General features: G+C 41.0%; 1 protein-coding gene across 1 annotated transcript; it reads right to left on the reverse strand.

Moving 5' to 3' along the window:
- Positions 1-56: 56 nt before the first annotated feature.
- Positions 57-17,792, reverse strand: DIABLO (diablo IAP-binding mitochondrial protein). The gene is made up of 6 exons (XM_070386246.1): positions 17,643-17,792; positions 16,677-16,803; positions 12,536-12,667; positions 10,404-10,514; positions 10,119-10,215; positions 57-946 (listed from the first exon to the last, which is right to left on the reverse strand). The coding sequence occupies exons 1-6, from the start codon at positions 17,690-17,692 to the stop codon at positions 747-749; spliced, it is 717 nt and encodes a 238-aa protein (XP_070242347.1). The 5' UTR covers positions 17,693-17,792; the 3' UTR covers positions 57-746.
- Positions 17,793-17,877: the final 85 nt, after the last annotated feature.

A 17,877-nucleotide genomic window follows, 5' to 3' on the forward strand; every position in this document is an offset into this window, starting at 1 on the left:
TCCTCTAGTTGGGGCAGGGGGAGGGCGGCGGGCAAAGGAGGGCCACTGCACAGGACTCCAGAAGACACACAGAAACATTTTCTTTTTTAAATGCAAAAAAATTATCTTCCTTCAGATACAATAGAGAAACTCCAAGCAAAAAAGGAAATGAGAAGCGTGTGTTGGAGTAAGTCCTGTTGTGAGCACCAGGTAAACACTCCATATTCAGTCCCTTAAGAACAATGGATTTTTGGCTCCTTTGCCTGAGATATCCTTACAGGGCACTGGGGCCAGGTCACAGAAGGCATTAGAAACACTCAACACAAAGAAATCTCATAAACAGGACAGTCTACCCTTCTCCCCTAAACTCATGCCCCTATGGAGGGAGCAAATACTGAATCACATTAGAAAATGTAAATAAGATGGGAAAACTGAGGTTAAACAGCTATTGAACTTGTGGACATGACAGAGAAGGCCCCCTCTCTCTGGCCAGGTTGGTGAAATGCTCTGGGTGAGAGGTAAAAAGATCCATGGGTGGGCGAGAGGGCAACCCTGCTGAGTGGGGTGCAGTGCCCACAGGCTAAGAGCCAGGTCCAGTACAGGCCTGAGACGGTGGGGACAGGGGTCAGGCACTCACAGCTCCCAACGACCTCTGGTCTGACGGGCCCGGGCAGGCCCTGCCACTGCCTCTCTGTGCGGAGGAAGCTGTGCTAAGCCAGGGCCGGGTGGCGCCTGCCCTGCCTTCTGCAGGCTGAGCGGCAGCAGTGTCAATCCTCACGCAGGTAGGCCTCCTGCTCCTCCGGCTCGGCCCTCTCGCTCCCGTCCTCCTGGGTTTTCTGTCGGAGTTCCTCTGTCTGTGCTTCTGCCAACTTGGTTTCCGCCTTCTGGGAAAGCTGGCGTACCTCCTGCACCTGCGATTTCACCAGCTGGATGTGACTCCTGGCCGTTATGGAGGCCTGGTCCGCGCCTGCCGGAAGATGGGCCATTTATGCTGAGTGGACACAAGGAAAGCCTAGGGGCTCTTTGTGGTTGTACCTGAGCCTCCCTGCAGAGTAGAGAACCTTCTACCTCCATATTCAGGTCTGTTTTCCTCTCTATTGTCAAAACCCTGGCATTTTCCTCCAGCTGTCAGCAGTCGTCATAATTATCAAATGCAATTCCCACAATCATCTTTATGGCTGCACAGCTCTTAGTATAGGCGTTTTAAGATTTTAATTTTTTAAACTACATTCAAGTAATACATTTCTACTTGACAATGAAGAGATCATTCACAAATTTGTCAAAGCTCTATCTTTTGGAAGTTTAAACAGCATCTTTCTCATCCTTTAAAATGTTACTGTAAAGCAACATTTCATCTACTAATTAATACTAGATGGGCTACTGTTCAATTCATGAACCACTAAGGCCGATTAATCTTTTTTAAAAGTTACTGTATTCACATGGAATACTCAGGAAAAAATTGACTCTAAATTGACATAATGGCACAAACGGTATTTACTGAACATATTTTGCAGTTTTATTTTTGAATGATATCATTTTATTGATACCTGTTGCTAGTGTATTTCATCATATGAAAGTCACTCAGTTGTGTCTGACTCTTTGTGACCACATGGACTGCACAGTCCATGGAATTCTCCAGGCCAGAATCCTAGAGTGGGTAGCCATTCCCTTCTCCAGGGGATCTTCCCAACTCAGGGATAGAATCCAGGGCTCCTGAATTGCAGATGGATTCTTTACCAGCTGAGCCACCAGGGAAGCCCATATAGATGCGCATATTTAATTCATCTACAGAACACTCGAGCAGTTCTTTTCTAGCTTACTGCATTAAAGAGAACCTTTAGTAGAATGTTGAAAGGTAGTGGAGAACAGCAGGCACCCTTATTTCTGACATTGATGGAAATGTTTCTCATATTTCACTATGATGTACAGCTACTTTTATGATGTTAGGAAAACTATAATTGTACTTAATTTAGGTTTAAATCATAAATGGACACTACATTTTACTGAAGCTTCTTGGGGCATACATTGATATGATTACAGAGGTGGCTTTTCTCCTTAAATCTACTGTAGATAACCTTAAGTAGTGAATTAAATGTTGATAGGTTTTGGGGTTTTTTCACTGTATGTACACAAGATCTTTTAAAATTTATTTTTATTGAAGTACAGTTGATCTACAATGTCTTAATTACTGCTGCACAGCAACGTGATTCAGTAATACATATATTCTTTTTGCAAATATTCTTTTCCATTATGGTTTATCATAGGATACTGCATAGAGTTCTCTATGTAATACAGTAGGACTTTGTTGTTTATCCGTTCTATATATAAAAGCTTACATCTGCTAATCCCAACCTCCCAGTCCATCGCTCCCCAACCTCTCGGCAACTACCAGTCTGTCCTGTGTCCATGCTTGTTTCACAGATAGGTTCACTTGTGTCCTAGTTTACATTCCACAGTTACGTGATATAGTATGTATGTTTTTCTCCTCCTCAGTATGATATCTCTAGTTGCATCCATGTTGCTGCAAATGGCATTCTTTCCTTTTTATGGCCGAGTAGTAGTCCGTTGTGTACATGAACCCCCATCTTCTTTCTCCAGTCATCTGCTGATGGATATTTAGGTTGTTTCCATGTTTTGGCTATTGTAAATAGTGTTGCTATGAACACAGGGTTGCACATATCTTTTTGAATTATAGTCTTGTCTGGGTACACGCCCAGGAGCGGGGTTGCTCCACCATATGGCAGTTTTACTTTTCTGAGTAATCTCCATTTTCTATAGCGGCTACACCAACTTACATTCCCACCAACAGTATACGAGGGTTCCCTTTCCTCCACACCCCCTCCAGCATTTGTTATTTGTAGACTCTTTAATGATGGCCATTCTGACTGGTGTGAGGTGGTACCTCATTATAGTTCTGATTTAAATTTCTCTAATAATTAGTGACGGTGAGCATCTTTTCATGTGCCTGTTGGCCATATGTATTTCTTTGGAGAAATATCTTACATGTTTTGCCCATTTTCTGATTGGGTTTTCTTTTTGTTGCTGTTGTTGCACTGTATGAGCTGTCTGTGTATTTTGGAAATTAAGTATTGTCGGTTCACACTGTTTGCAATTATTTGCTACCATTCTGTAGGCTCTTTTTTGTTTGCTTCCTTTGTTGTGCAAAGGCTTGTAAGTTTGACTATGTCCCATTTATTTACTTTTGTTTTTATTTGTATTGCCTTGGGAGGCTGATCTAAGTAAACATTGGTATGATTTATGTCAGAGAATGTTTTGCCTATGTTCTCTTGATAAGTTTTTCCCCCCAGTGTTGAATTAAAATTGTATTTTGAAGGTATATGGCTATTTTTAATTTATATCTATCCACAGGTGACACTGAGCTGTAGGTTTTTTGTTCTAGTGCTAGTCTAGTCCAGTTTGGGTTCAGGCCTACGGTGGCTTTGGTGGTGGTGGTTTAGTAACTAAGTTGTGACTGACTCTTTGCAACCCCATGGACTGTAGCCCACCAGGCTCCTCTGTCCACAGGATTTCTCAGGCAAGGATATCAATGCTCAACATCACATAATTATTAGAGAAATGCAAATCAAAACTATAATGAGGTACCACTTCACACCAGTGGGTTGCCATTTCCTTCTCCAGGGGATCTTCCCAACCCAGGGATCAAACCCATGTCTCCTGCATTGGCAAGCGTATTCTTTATACCATGGAAGCCCACGGTGGCTTTAGACAGTTATAATAGTTGGGAGGCTTGTCGTCATTTTCTGGTACACTTTCTGTAACACAGGATTTATGTTTCTTGAAGATTTGATAAAATTCTCACACAAAACTGCGTGGACTTAGTGTCTAATTTGGGGGCACAGATTTTTTATGAATATTGTTTCAACTTTTGTGGTTACTCCTCTTGCTTTGATTCTTCCTGGGCCAACTCAGGATTTACATAAATATCATAATATTCTATGATTTAAAAAAATTCCCTAATAGCTCTTTCTGGGCTTTGCCAAAGCAGGGGACATAGGTTTGATCCTTGGTCGGGGAAGAGTCCACATGCTGAGGGGCGACTAAGCCTGTGTGCTACAGCTACTGAGCCTGTGCTCTAGAACCTGTGCTCTGCAACGAGAAGCCATCACAACAAGAATCTTGAGCGCCAAAGATTGTGCACCAAAGACCCAGTGCAGCCAAAAATAGATAAACTATAATAGCTCTTTCTGATGTTACTTCTGCACTCTAAAAGTTATACTTCAGTTCAGTTCAGTCGCTCAGTCGTGTCCGACTCTTTGTGACCCCATGAATCACAGCACACCAGGCCTCCCTGTCCATCACCAACTCCCGGAGTTCACTCAAACTCACGTCCATTGAGTCAGTGATGCCATCCAGCCATCTCATCCTGTCGTCCCTTCTCCTCCTGCCCCCAATCTAAACCTTATTTTCCTTATTCTTTACAAGGAACCAGGTTTTTTGCCTTTTTGACTATTTTTTCGTCGTCTTATACCTTTTATTTGGCACTGTCTGAATTTATTTGCTTTTCCTAACTTACTGGGCTAAAAGTTTATTTTCAGTACCTCCTGGTACAGGGAACATTACCTGTCATTTATGGTTGCTGTGTTTTGTATTTATGACATTCATCTTTAAATAAGGGGTCCATTTCTATTTAAGAGCTACTTTGTCTACAACGCTCTAGGTGTCTGCTATTAATGAGACTTGTCATGAGAGTTCTGAGTACTTTCAAATTTCCATTTTTCTTTATTGAGGTATAGCTGATTTACAACAGTATAGAAGTTTTAGGTGTACAACATAACTATTCACAACTTTTAAAGGTTCTAAACCACTTAGTTGTTATAATAATATATTATGTGCAGCTCTATTTCTCATGCTGTACATCTCTGTAGTTTATTTTATACACTACCTCTTCATCCCCTTCCCACTCCCCATTTGTAACCACTGGTTTGTTCTCTATACCCATGAGTCTGTTTTGTTATATTCACTAGTTTTCTTTTTTAGATTCCACACCTAAGTGATATACAGTACTTATTGGTGTCTGACATTTTACTAAGCCTAAACCCTGCAAGTACATCCATACTGTTGCAAATGGCAAAATTTCATTCTTTTGTGGCAGAGCAGTATACACACACACTACATCTTTATCAATTCATCTGCTGATGGACACTTAGGTTGCTTCCGAATCTTGGCTATTGTAAATAATGCTATGAACATAGAAGCACATACATCTTTTCAAATTCATAATCAGCAGAACCTGTAGGATCTTATTTGCAATTGACATTCTCTATTGTAATTTTGTTCCTGTTTATTTTAAAATTTTTCTTTTTGTTTCACTGGAAAGGAAAGATGATGCTCAGTTTTAAACCTTAAAAGTGTACAAGTTGCTTTGTTAGAATAAAACTAAATGTGTACACACAAAAAAACAACAAACAAAAAAAAACCAAATTCATAGTTTAGATTTCTTCAGATATATACCCAGGAGTAGAAAGTAATTAGGGCTTCCCAAGTGGTGCTAGTGGTTAAGAATCCACCTGCCAATGCAAGAGATATAAGAGAAATGGATTTGGTCCCTGGGTTGGGAAGATCCCCTAGAGGAGGAAATGGCAACCCATGCCAGTAGTCTTGCCTGGAGAATCCTTAGGGACAGAGGAGCCTGGCAGGCTACAATCCATAGGGTTGCACAGAGTTTGACATGACTGAAGCAACTTAACACACATGCACACAGCACAGAAAGGAACTGCTGGATCATATAGTAGTGGTTTTTTTTTTTTTTTGGATGTGCTGCACACAGCAAAAAGAAAAGGAAAAAAAAAAAGATTGTAGGATTTTAGTTCCCTCACCAGGGACTGAACCTGTGCCCTTGGCAGTGAAAGCATGGAGTCCTAACCACTGGGCAGCCACAGAATTCCCAGTTTTCAGTTTTATTATTTATTTTTACAATTCTTTAAAAAGAAGGTTTTGAGTAGTTGATTTACAATGGTGTGCTTCAGGTGTACAATAAAGTGAATCAGCTATACATATACATCTATCTGCTCTTCTTTAGATTCTTTTCCCATATAGGTCACTACAGACTGTTGAGTTCCCTGTGCTATACAGTAGAGCCTTAATAGTTACCTGTTTTATATATATAGTATCTATGTGTCAATCCTAAGCTTCCAATTTATTCCCACCCTCAACCTTTCCCTCTGGAAACCGTAAGTTTGTTTTCTATATTTGTGACTCTATTTATCTTTCTAAGTTATTTTGCCTTTTTTGGTTCCATATATAAGTGATGTCATATACGGCTTTCTCTGACTTTGCTAAGTATGACCCTCTCTAGGTCCATCCATGTAGTTGCAGTATTATTTCATTCTTTATATGGCTGAGTTATATCCCACTGTATATATGTGCCACATCTTTCTCATTGCTGTGGCTGCTCCTAGGGCATGTGGGCTCAATGGTTGCAGTTCCCAAGCTCTAGAGCACAGGCTAGGTTGCTCCTTGACATGTGGGATCTTCCTAGACCAGGGCACAAACCTACGTGTCCTGAATCGGCAAGCAGATCCTCTACCACTGAGCCACCAGGGAAGCCCAGTATGTACTACATCTTCTTTATCCACTCCTGTTGATGGATAGTTTGGTTGCTGCCACATCTTACCTATTGTAAGTGTTGCTGTAGTCAATATTGGTGTGCCTTTATTTTTTTTGAACTATGCTTTCCTCTGGATATATACCCAAGAGTGGGACTGCTGGATCATATGGTAGTCCTACTTTTACTTTTTTAAGGAACCGCCACACTATTCTCCATAGTGGTTGTACCAATTTTTCATTCCCACCAACAGTGTAGGAGGGTTCCCTTTACCTTTCAGCATTTATTGCTTGTACTTTTTGGTGATGGCCAGTGTGAAGTGACATCTCATTGCAGTTTTGATTTGTATTTCTCTAATTAGTGAAGCTGCGCATGTTTTCATGTGCTGTTGGCCATAGGTATTTCTTCTTTGGAGAAATATCTACTTGACTGTTCTGCCCATTTTTTGATTTTTTTTGTTGTTGCGTTGTATGAGCTGTTTGTGTATTTTGTAGATTAATCCTTTGTGGGTTGCTTCATTTTCAAGTATTTTCTCCCACACTGAGGGTTTTCTTTTTATGAGTTCCTTTGCTATGCAAAAGCTTTTATGTCTAATTAGGTCCCATTTGTTTTTATTTTCATTATTCTAGCAGGTGGATCAAAAAAGACATTGCTGCAATTTATGTCAGAGAGTGTTCTGTGTTTTCCTCTAAGAGTTTTATCATATCCAGCCTTACATTTAGGTCTTTAAATCCATTTTGATGTTATTTTTGAGTATGGTGTTAGGGATCATTCTAATTTCATTCATTTACTTGTAGATGTCGTTTCCCCAGCACCACTTTTTGAAGAGACTGTCTTTTCTCCACTGTATATTCTTGCCTCCTTTGTCATAGATTAGTTGACCATAGGTGTGTAGGTTTATTTTTGAGGAACCACAATACTGTTTACCACAGTTGGCTACACCGTTTTACATCATCACCAACAGTGTACTAGGGTTACCTTTTTTCCACATTCTCACCAACATTTGTTATTTATGATCCTCTTTGATAATAGCCATGCTGACAGGTGTGAGGTGATATTTCATCGTGGTTTTGACTTGCATTTCCCTGATGCTTAGCAACACTGTGTATCATTTCATGCACCTGTTTGGCCATCTATATGTCTTTGGAAAATCGTTCAGGTCTTCTGTCCATTTTAAAATCAGGGATTTTTTTTAATATACTTGAGTTGTGCAAGTTAAATTTCCATTTTTATTTTTGGTGAGGAAGGGGATATCAAGTAATTTTCTGAGTCTTTGTCACTTGGCATAAAAATCAATTTTTGTACATGTTTATATACTATTTGTATTTGAAGAGTTTTTTTTTTTGGTGGGGGCAACATTTTGTATTCAGTGTATATATTTGGTTAGGCTTAAAAAAAAAAAAATTATCCTGTTCCAACACCTAATCGCTTTTTTCATGTTTTGACCTATGAGCCTGAGATATGTGTAAAGCTCAATTTCTCCTTGTAAATCTATCAGATTTTGGCTTATTAGGCACACATTTCGAGTGGTGTCTTGATAAACTGTTCTGTCCCTTTTAATGTTTTCTGTCTTGAATCCCTCTTCTAACACTGCTGTCACCTTTTTGCTCAGCTTTTTGATAATATTTCAGTTTATCTTAAAATACCCAATCTTCCTATCTGTTATTTTAGATGTGCCTCTGTAAACAGTTTTAGCTAGAATTATTTTTTAATACGAAGTATCATTTAGTAAGTAAATTTATTCTTTATTGTGATTACTGATGGTTGAACATGTTCCTTTACTTTGCATTTTCTAATTAACAGGCTTTATTTCTTCAACCTGTAGCCTTAACTGAATTTATTAAGTTTTCTTTGTCCCTTCCCCCAGCACTTCTTCTTGAAGTGTTTAACAATGTCTATGTTAAGCCAACGTCTCCCTTCTCAAACAACAAAGCTTAGCATGCTTTCACTGCTTTCCCAAACTGATTTGATTACTTAAAAATTTAACATTCAGAGCTTCTGACAAGTTGTACTGTTTTGTTCATTATTTCTGTATCTCAGGTGCTTCTAATTTTTTTTTAAAACACTTTTCCAGAAAGTACATGCAACTGGTAAACCTTGAGTCTCTGTAGGAAGGTCTTTCACTCTTACATTTTAATGATATTTGAATGATTACTGATTTGTCACCTTGTATCTTAGGGTTGCAGATATCCTTCCTCTGGGGTTTATCTTATGGCTCAGAAGGTAAAGAATCTGCCTGCAATGCAAGAGACCAACGGGTTTGATCCCTGGATTGGGAAAATCCCCTGGAGAAGAATGGCTTCCCACTCCTGCATTCTTGCTTGGAGAATTCCGTGAACAGAAGAGCCTGGTGGATTACAGTCCACGGGGTTGCAAAGAGTTGGACACAACTGAAAAACTAACACACTCACGCATATACTTCCTTTGTAAGTATTCTATTTTTTCTTATAGTTTTTAGGATTTTTCTTTGTATATTTTACATTCTGAATATTTTCTTGCCATGTGAGATAGACTTATATTTTAAATTCTGTTCAGAACCTTTGTGAGCCCCTTCAGTCAGTTCTGGGAAAACGTCTTTTTCTTAGATAATGCTTGTAGTTTACCTTCCCTCTTTGTTCCTGCTAGACCTTAAGCTGGCCTAGTGAGTGGTGAAGGCTGCCTGGCGATGTTCTCAGCAAGGCTCCCTCTTCACTGTGCTGGAGACCCTGCCCCCATCTTTGGTGTGCCACTAATGCTAGTTCACGCTTCTGTTGTTTTGGTCTTCATTCCAGTCCTGTTTGCAGAATCTCTTGATTCCTTGGGCATTAGTTAACTAAGAATTCCTTCTGTATCTACTTAAAACATCTTTTACATCTTTAAGATTTCAGAAAACAAACATTTTAACAAACCAGTTTCTTAAGAATTTTTATGTTGACATAGTTTGGGACCATTCAGGTAAGATGTTAAATGAGGATTTCCCTCAAAATACACTGGAAAATCATTCAACCTCAAGCCTACTGGATGGATAGTGATGGTTAGAAAACCCCTGGTGAATGGGGCACCATTCTATACTGGGAGGCACTAAGGTAGAGAGGATGCTGCCCTGGCTACCAGGGACAAAGGCTTTAGGATTTGACCTAACTTGTTGAATCCCAGTTTGGCTGCTCACTTACTGGGTACCACAGCATGTTCGGTGAATTATGTAACCCCCTCTATCTGCCAGTTTCTTCATCTGTAAAGTGGGAATGATAATAATAACTCCTACTTTAAAAAGAACTGCAGGGATTAAAAGTATCTATAAAATGTTTACCACAAAGCCTGAGATACAGATAGATTATCTAGGTTACTAAAAAAGTAAAATCCTTAACTATTTGCAAGCAATCAAAATTTCCAACTGACAGTTTTATCATTTTTCATTTTCTATACCATCTAGCTTCTACTGGTCTGGTCTACAAGGGCATTAATTTTTTCTTTGTGTAAATGAAAACAATATGCTGGAAATGGGAACATCTTCTCACAAAGAGCCACAGTATCCCTCATTTTTTGGCTGGATGTAAACTCCAACAGCACCTCTACAGTACAAACTTTAACCTACCTGTTTGGTAGGCAGCTTCTGCTGCCATCTCTGAAAGACTAACTGCAGTCATCCAGGTGGTTTCCAGCTTCAGGTACTCTTGTTGTTTTGAAGTCATCTATAAATTAAACAAAAGCGCTTCAGACAACATGACTCTTCATTAGTATTAAGCACATTTAAATGGACTTCTTCAGTTCAATACCAGTTTGAGAGGACAGTTACTGGTAAAACACCTTCATTTAATAATTTAGATACCACAATGAGGTAGGAGCACTAACAGAATAATCCAAGTAACTCTTTGCTTACCTCAACTCTGGCTCCTATGATCACCTGCCACACTTCATCTTCCTCCTGTGAATTCATTTTCCCAAGTAAACTTGTGTATTGTCGGTACAGAGAAATTAAGGTATAAACAGCCTACAAATACAGAAGACATTAGTAAAATAAGTGAGATGTATTAGGGTGAGACTTACATCTCAATGGGATAGAAGTCCCATTGCTGCAAACTGGCTATTCATTGAACTTCACCACTGTGAGGGATGGATTGGGAGTTTGGGATTAGCAGAAGCAAACCATTATATAGAGAATGGATAAGCAACAGAGTCCTACTATATAGCACAGGGAACTAAATTCGCTATCCTGTGATGAGCCATACGGAAAGGAATATGAAAAATGTATGTGTGTGTATATATATGTGTGTGTGTGTATATATATATATATAAAACCAATCCCATTTACCACTGCAACAAAAAGAATAAAATATCTAGCAATAAACTTAAGACAAAAGACCTGTACTCAGAAAATGTAAGATACTGACGAAAGAACTCAAAGGTGATACAAACAGATAAGAGACATACACCATGTTCCTGGATTGGAAAAATCAGTATTGTGGAAATGACCATACTATCCAAAGCAACCTACAGATTCAATGCAATCCCAATCAAATTGCCAAGGGCATTTTCACAGAATTAGAACAAAATTTTACATTTTATATGGAAACACAAAAGACCCCAAATAGTGAAAGCAATCTTGAGAAACAAGAATGGGGCTGGAGGAACCAGGCTCCCTGACCTCAGACTGTACTACAGTTAAGAGTAATCAAAATAATATGGTACAGAAATACAGATAATGGAATAGTATTAGAAAGTTCAGAGATAAACCCACAAAACTATGACCACCTAATCTATGACAAGGCAAGAATATACAATGGAACAAAGACAGTCTCTTTAATAACTGGTGCTGGGAAAACAGGACAGCTACATGCAAAAGAATGAGAACACTCCCTAACACCATACACAAAAAATAAAATGGATTAAAGACCTAAATGTAAAGCCAAATACTATAAATTGCTCAGAGGAAAACATAGGCAGAACGGTCTTTGACATACATCACAGCAAGATCTTTTTCGATCCACTGCCTAGAATAATGAAAATAAACAAATAGGGTCTAATTAAAGCTTCTGCACAGCAAAGGAAACCATAAACAAAACTAAAAGACAACCCTCAGCATGGAGAAAATATGTGCAAATGAAGCAACTGACAAGAGATTAATCTCCAAAGTATACAAATGGCTCATGCAGCTCAATATCAAAAAAACAACCCAATCAAAACATGGACAACAGACGTAAACAGACGTTTCTCCCCAAAAGACATACAGATGGCCAAAAAGCACATGAAAAGACGCTCCACAGTACCAGTCAGAGAAAGGCAAACTGCAATGAGGTATCACCTCACACTGTCAGAATGGCCAGCATTAAAAAATCTATGAACAAACTCTGGAGAGGGCGTGGAGAAAAGGGGACCCTCCTGCACTGATGGTGGGAACGTAAACTGGTACAACCACTATGGAGACCAATACGGAGGTTCCTTAAAAAACTAAAAATAGAACTACCGTATGACCCAACAATCCCACTCTTAGGCATATATCCAGAGAAAACCATCATTTAAAAGAAGGCATATACCTTAATGTTCACTGCAGCACTATTTACAATAGCCAGGACATGAAAGCAATCTAAATGTCCATCAACAGAGAAACAGATTAAAAAGATGTGGTACATATATACAACAGAATATTATTCAGTCATAAAAAGGAATGAAATAAATAGTAACATTTGCAGGGATATGGATGGATCTAGAGGGTGTCATACAGAATGAAGTAAGTCAGAAGGAGAAAAAAAAATCGCCTAATATTGCTTATATGTGCAATCTAGAAAAATGGTACAGGTAAACTGATTTGCAAAGCAACTTTTTTTGGTCAAGGGCCAGAGAGTGGTCTGTTTGCAACTATTCAACTCATGAAAGCTGTCATAGACAACACACAAATGAAACTGGCCATGTTCCAATCAAACTACAAACACAGGCAAGACTGGATTTGATCCGTGAGCCATAGTTTGCTAATGATGGATTTAGATGATCAAGACTTAACGAGGAGACACTTACCTTAGTATATTCAGTGATTGCTTCAATCAATGCATATGTGGTCTGAGAGAGAAAGGTAGAGGTGCTATCTGTTACCAAAGACACAGCCCTCCTCATTAATGTATCGTTACTAAGAGAATGAGGCTCCGGTTTCTGAAAGACACAAACATTTTTACTTAACTTTTAACCTAAAACTCAAGCTGAGATCACAGCCAAGGAAAAAATGTAATTCCCACACTACAACTACATTCTGCTGCTTCTGTGTTAACTTTTTCTTTTAAAGCTTTATTTGTGCTATTAAAGACAACATATGAAAATGATTCTACAGTATGGTTTCTACCTACTTTTTTTTATTTGTCATTCTCTGCTCCGAAGAGCAAAGTATTCCTTTTTATAAAAGACTTAGTACTTATAATCACAAATTTCACAAAGGTATGATTCTTCATTACCACAGTGCTAGATGCTTGGGATATAAAGATAAGAATCTTAAAGATTTCAGATGGAGGAGGAGGAGTCGGAGCTAAGAGTGAACTAGAGAATTAATACAATCAAGTACCATGGGTGCTATGGAAGAAGTCTGGAGGGGTGCACATAAGGGAGCAATCACATCTGTGTTAAATGACAATAGCTTAGAAAAGGTTTCACAGAGTTGATAAGGAGTTCAGCTGAGCGTAAGAAAGTAAACGGCTGGTGGAGAGGGTGAATCCCTCTTGATTGAGCTGTACAGTCTTGGTTGGGGGGAGCAGGGAGACTCTTTCCTCTGACCTCAGCTGTTTTATTTGAAAAAAACAAAAACCAGTATAACCAGCTCATGAGTTAAGGGGGCTGTGACCACCTTGATTAAATACTAGAAACTGTGATGACTCTCCCCTTTTTCTCCCTCAGCAGAGGACTTACTGTATCAGAACTAACAAACCAACCCCTCTATCATCTGTTATCTCTTTTTTGCTATTTAGAGCATAAACACATGGAGGGGGCCTGGGTTTGATCCCTGATCTGGGAATTAGATCCGACATGTGGCAACTAAGAGTTCAAATGCCACCATAAAGATCAAAGATCTCATGTGCTGCAACTAAGACCTGGTACAGCCAAAAAAAGATACATGAATAAATCATGAATTATATTTATCACACTTTTCATTTGATCAAATAAGTAAGAATTTATTAAGTACCTTGCATTGAAGAGCTAGAGAGCAAAGAATGATATCCTCTCTGCTCATGAAAAGCTAATTTTGACTTATTCTGGTAAGTTAAGTCTTGCTAATACCCTCCATTAAAAAAATATAAATTTATTTATTTTTATACCATGCTCAGTTGTGTCTGACTCTTTGCAACCCTATGGACTGCAGCCCACCAGACTCTTCTGCCCATGGGATTTCCTAGGCAAGAATACTGGAGTGTGTTGCCATTTCCTCCTCCAGGGGACCTTCCCAACCCAGGGATCAAACCCCGGATCTCCTGTGTCTCCTGCATTGCAGGCGACTCTTCACCTGCTGAGCCTTTTGGCTTCATAAAATGCCTTCCATTTTACAGTGCTTATTTACTTGTCTCTCACAACAGTCCACGTATTATTATGTCTTTTTTTAAGATGAGAAAATGGAAGCTCAGAATAGTTATGTAACTCTTTCCAAACCAAACCTCCTCACTCCAAAGTTTCCTTTGTATTCTGCTGACTCAGAGTCAAATGTATTATCACCAAATATCAAAATATACAACATAAGTGGTCAGAAAAGGGAGCTCATTGCTGGCAAGTAACTAGGAAGGCTTTAAAAAGAGGTGGGGGAGTTCCCTTGTGGTCCAGTGGTTAAGAATCAGCCGGCCAATGGAAGGGACTCAAGTTCAGTCTCTGGTTGGGGAAGATTCCACATGCCCGTGAGGCAACTAAGCCCGTGTGTCACAACTACTGAGCCTGCGCTCCATGAGAAGCCACTGCAGTGAGAAGCCTACACACAACTAGAGAGTAGTCCCTGCTCACTGAAACTAGAGAAACCCTGAGTGCAGCAATGAAGACCAGCACAGCCAAAACGAATAAATACGCTAAAAACGACAACAAACACACACGGGGGTGGGACTTGTGTCTGAAGACAAGTAGGATTAGAATGGACAGGTATCCTGGGTTAGATGAAACGAGGAGAATACATATGATGCAAGCAGGGGCTATTTGGGAATCTAGCCTGGTTGCTGAACTGTGAGGAAGTTCTCTGAATTTTAGTTTTTTGACACAAAATGGAGAGCCACTGTAGGCTCTGAAGAACGGAAGTGGCAATGCTTTTCCTGCAGGAGAGTGAGTTGAGGCTCCTGTCAACCAAAGGGTCCTGGCATCTGACCCAGAACTGAGTGAGGTAACTAGGGCTTAAGAACAATATACAAACTACAAAGGACAAACAAAAAATCTTTTGGAGGAAGAAAGAAAAGGCTGTCCTAATTATGACTGAAAATAACTTGGTGTCCAAGTAAGCATTTTTAGGTTAAAGATTCATCAGTCTGCAGAGACGAGGGCCGAGTACGGCACAGAAAGGAAAGGGCTCATGAGAGAGCCTCAGAAGATGCTGAAAATACTTGTGAAAAAGGGAATTAATCTTGCTGTCATGATTAACCACACATTTAAGTATCAAGTACATTTTGCCAAAATGTTTGCTGGTTTCCTATTTAGTTCTTCCTGATAAGGCATATAACCAATGGTTTTAAAATAAGATGTCACTTCCCTATCAGCTGTCTAGTTGACAGCTCTACCTAGACATCATTTGCAAAACCAAACTCTTAAATTTCCTCCTCTCAAAACCCACTCCTCTCCATCCCAGTATCTGGCAACACCATTCTTTCAGTTGCTGAGGCCTTTTAAAACCACTGGAAATAAGTTATATACTTTACATCTAACCCAACAGCAACACCTGCTGACCGTCAACCCACTTCTCCCCACCTGATTCAGGCCCACGATCATCTCATGCCTGGACCCCAACTGGTCTTTTTAGTTCCACACAACAACCTTTAAAAACTTATGTCAGGGGTGGGAGGGAGGCTGAAGAAGCAAAGTATATACGTATACTTATTATTATATTTACTTGGCCAACAAAGGTTCGTCTAGTCAAGGCTATGGTTTTTCCTGTGGTCATGTATGGATGTGAGAGTTGGACTGTGAAGAAGGCTGAGCGCCAAAGAATTGATGCCTTTGAACTGTGGTGTTGAGAAGACTCTTGAGAGTCCCTTGGACTGCAAGGAGATCCAACCAGTCCATTCTGAAGGAAATCAGCCCTGGGATTTCTTTGGAAGGAATGATGCTAAAGCTGAAACTCCAGTACTTTGGCCACCTCATGCAAAGAGTTGACTCATTGGAAAAGACTCTGATGCTGGGAGGGATTGGGGGCAGGAGGAGAAGGGGACGACAGAGGATGAGATGGCTGGATGGCATCACTGACTCGATGGACATGAGTCTGAGTAAACTCCGGGAGTTGGTGATGGACAGGGAGGCCTGGCGTGCTGTGATTCATGGGGTTGCAAAGAGTCGGACATGACTGAGCGACTGAACTGAACTGGTAGCTGATTCACACTGTTGTATAGGAGAAACCAACACAACAGTTTAAAGCAACTATCCTACAATTAAACATAAATTAAAAAAAAATTTATGTCAGACCATAATAATCTTATGTTAAAATCCCCAGTGGCTTCTTTATCATAATAAATTCCAATGCTTACAACGGCCCACAAAGTACAAACATTTAAGTACATTTTGACCTTCCGCTATCTGTGAGCTCATCTTTTTTCTCTCATTCCACTTTTTCTTCCTCCTCCTCTCCAGAATGTGAGATTTACAAAAGCAGAAATCTTGATTTACTTAGTCTCTTGTGTATGACACATAAAAGTTGCCCCATAAAGTTTTGTTCAATGAAAAGATTATTGTTCTGTAATACATTATTTTCTTTCTTCCCTTTTTATACAATTTGACCAAACTGACATACCAGTTTCTACCAAATGACCAAAATGAGGATATTAATATATCTGCTCAGCTATGAAACAATGCTGATACAGCATACCATCACCTGGGGCTGGGGAGAGCGCTGGGTGAAAACCATTAGAGCTTGTCAGATGCTTCATCGCCTATTTGAGACTTCAGAGGACACAGTACACAAAGACCAAAAACACTGAGTGACAAGATGGTACTTCACCTGGGCAATAGGAACTGCACACAGAGTGACCCCAAATCCCACAGCCACCGTTTTGTGCCATGGTCTTATCAATTCCGAGAAACAGCGCTTCTTAAAGTTAGCCACGACTGGAACACACTGTCTGTACCTAGAAACAGAGTTTAATAAGTTTAATAAGGCACAACCACCCATCTGGAAGAACCTCTTCAATTTACGTGGAGGGGGTGGAGACTCAAAGTGGGGCCAGGCTGGAACCCAAATGACGACGTAGGGTGCCTTTTCACAGGACGGGACTAGAGAGGCCTGGACTCGCACAAACAGGCAATCGCTACTTGGCTCCCCCCGCGCGGGAATGAGGGCGGATGGTGGTGGAGTTTGAGAGGTACCAGGTGTAGACGTGTAAATAGTGGTCTCAAAGCTTTTTAAAAACTAAGGCCCAAATAAAAACGCTTCTGCAGGCAGGATTTAGCGCTGGTCCTCCGGCCTAGGCTGCAAAGGGTCTGATGGTCCTTGCGACACGACGTGGAGCCCGCAGGCGCTGCGAGGGGAACCAGGCCTGCTTGGAAGCCGAACACTTCCGGAACTCCTCCCCCCTCAGGGAAAATTCCCTCCGGCAAGCCACCGCCAGCCCAGGCCTTTCCCCTTAATTCTCCCCTGTGACTTCAAGAGGCCAACCGAAGTCATTTCGCGGGCAGACCGAGACGCCCCCAAAAGACAGCCCGAAGTGGGGGAATGCTCTTTCGGCAGGTGAACAACGGAAAAAGCGTCAGTGGGACGTAAAGTCCGGGCTTGTCCCGGGGGTAGAGGCCTCAGACCTGGAGTAGGGGCGGGGCGTCCTCAAACCTCCGGGAGGGGCGGGACGCCGTGACCCGCTCGGCCGAGAAGCGAAGCGCGAGCCCGCAACGCCGGGGCTGCAGTCTGGTTACGGCGCTCTCAGAGTTCCCACTCTCCGTCCGACCCTGACCTCCTACACGACCGCAGCGGTACCTGAAAAGCGAGGATACGCTCCGAGAAAGCCAACTCCGTAGAGCCGCCATTCCGCGGCGGCAGGACGCCAGGCGCACACGCCGGAAGTGATGGCACTTCGCGAGCAGGGGGCGGGGAGCGGCCGCCACTTGAGAGGGCTTAGTCCCATAACCACGCCCCAGCCCGAGAGCGCAGTCGGGATTGGACAGACGATGAAAGGGGCGGGGCTGAAGGTAACGGCAGAAACCGCGTTGCC

The sequence above is a fragment of the Bos mutus genome, chromosome 17, assembly GCF_027580195.1.
Source record: "Bos mutus isolate GX-2022 chromosome 17, NWIPB_WYAK_1.1, whole genome shotgun sequence".
NCBI lineage: Eukaryota > Metazoa > Chordata > Mammalia > Artiodactyla > Bovidae > Bos > Bos mutus.

Excerpts from the sequence above, each read along its gene's own strand:
- DIABLO (XM_070386246.1), bottom strand. The coding sequence starts at position 17,692 with ATGGCGGCTCTACGGAGTTGGCTTTCTCGGAGCGTATCCTCGCTTTTC. Across the intron at positions 12,668-16,676 it reads GTGCAGTTCCTATTGCCCAG|AAACCGGAGCCTCATTCTCT; the intron begins GTGAAGTACCAT and ends TGTGTCTTTCAG. Across the intron at positions 10,216-10,403 it reads TCATAGGAGCCAGAGTTGAG|ATGACTTCAAAACAACAAGA; the intron begins GTAAGCAAAGAG and ends TTTAATTTATAG.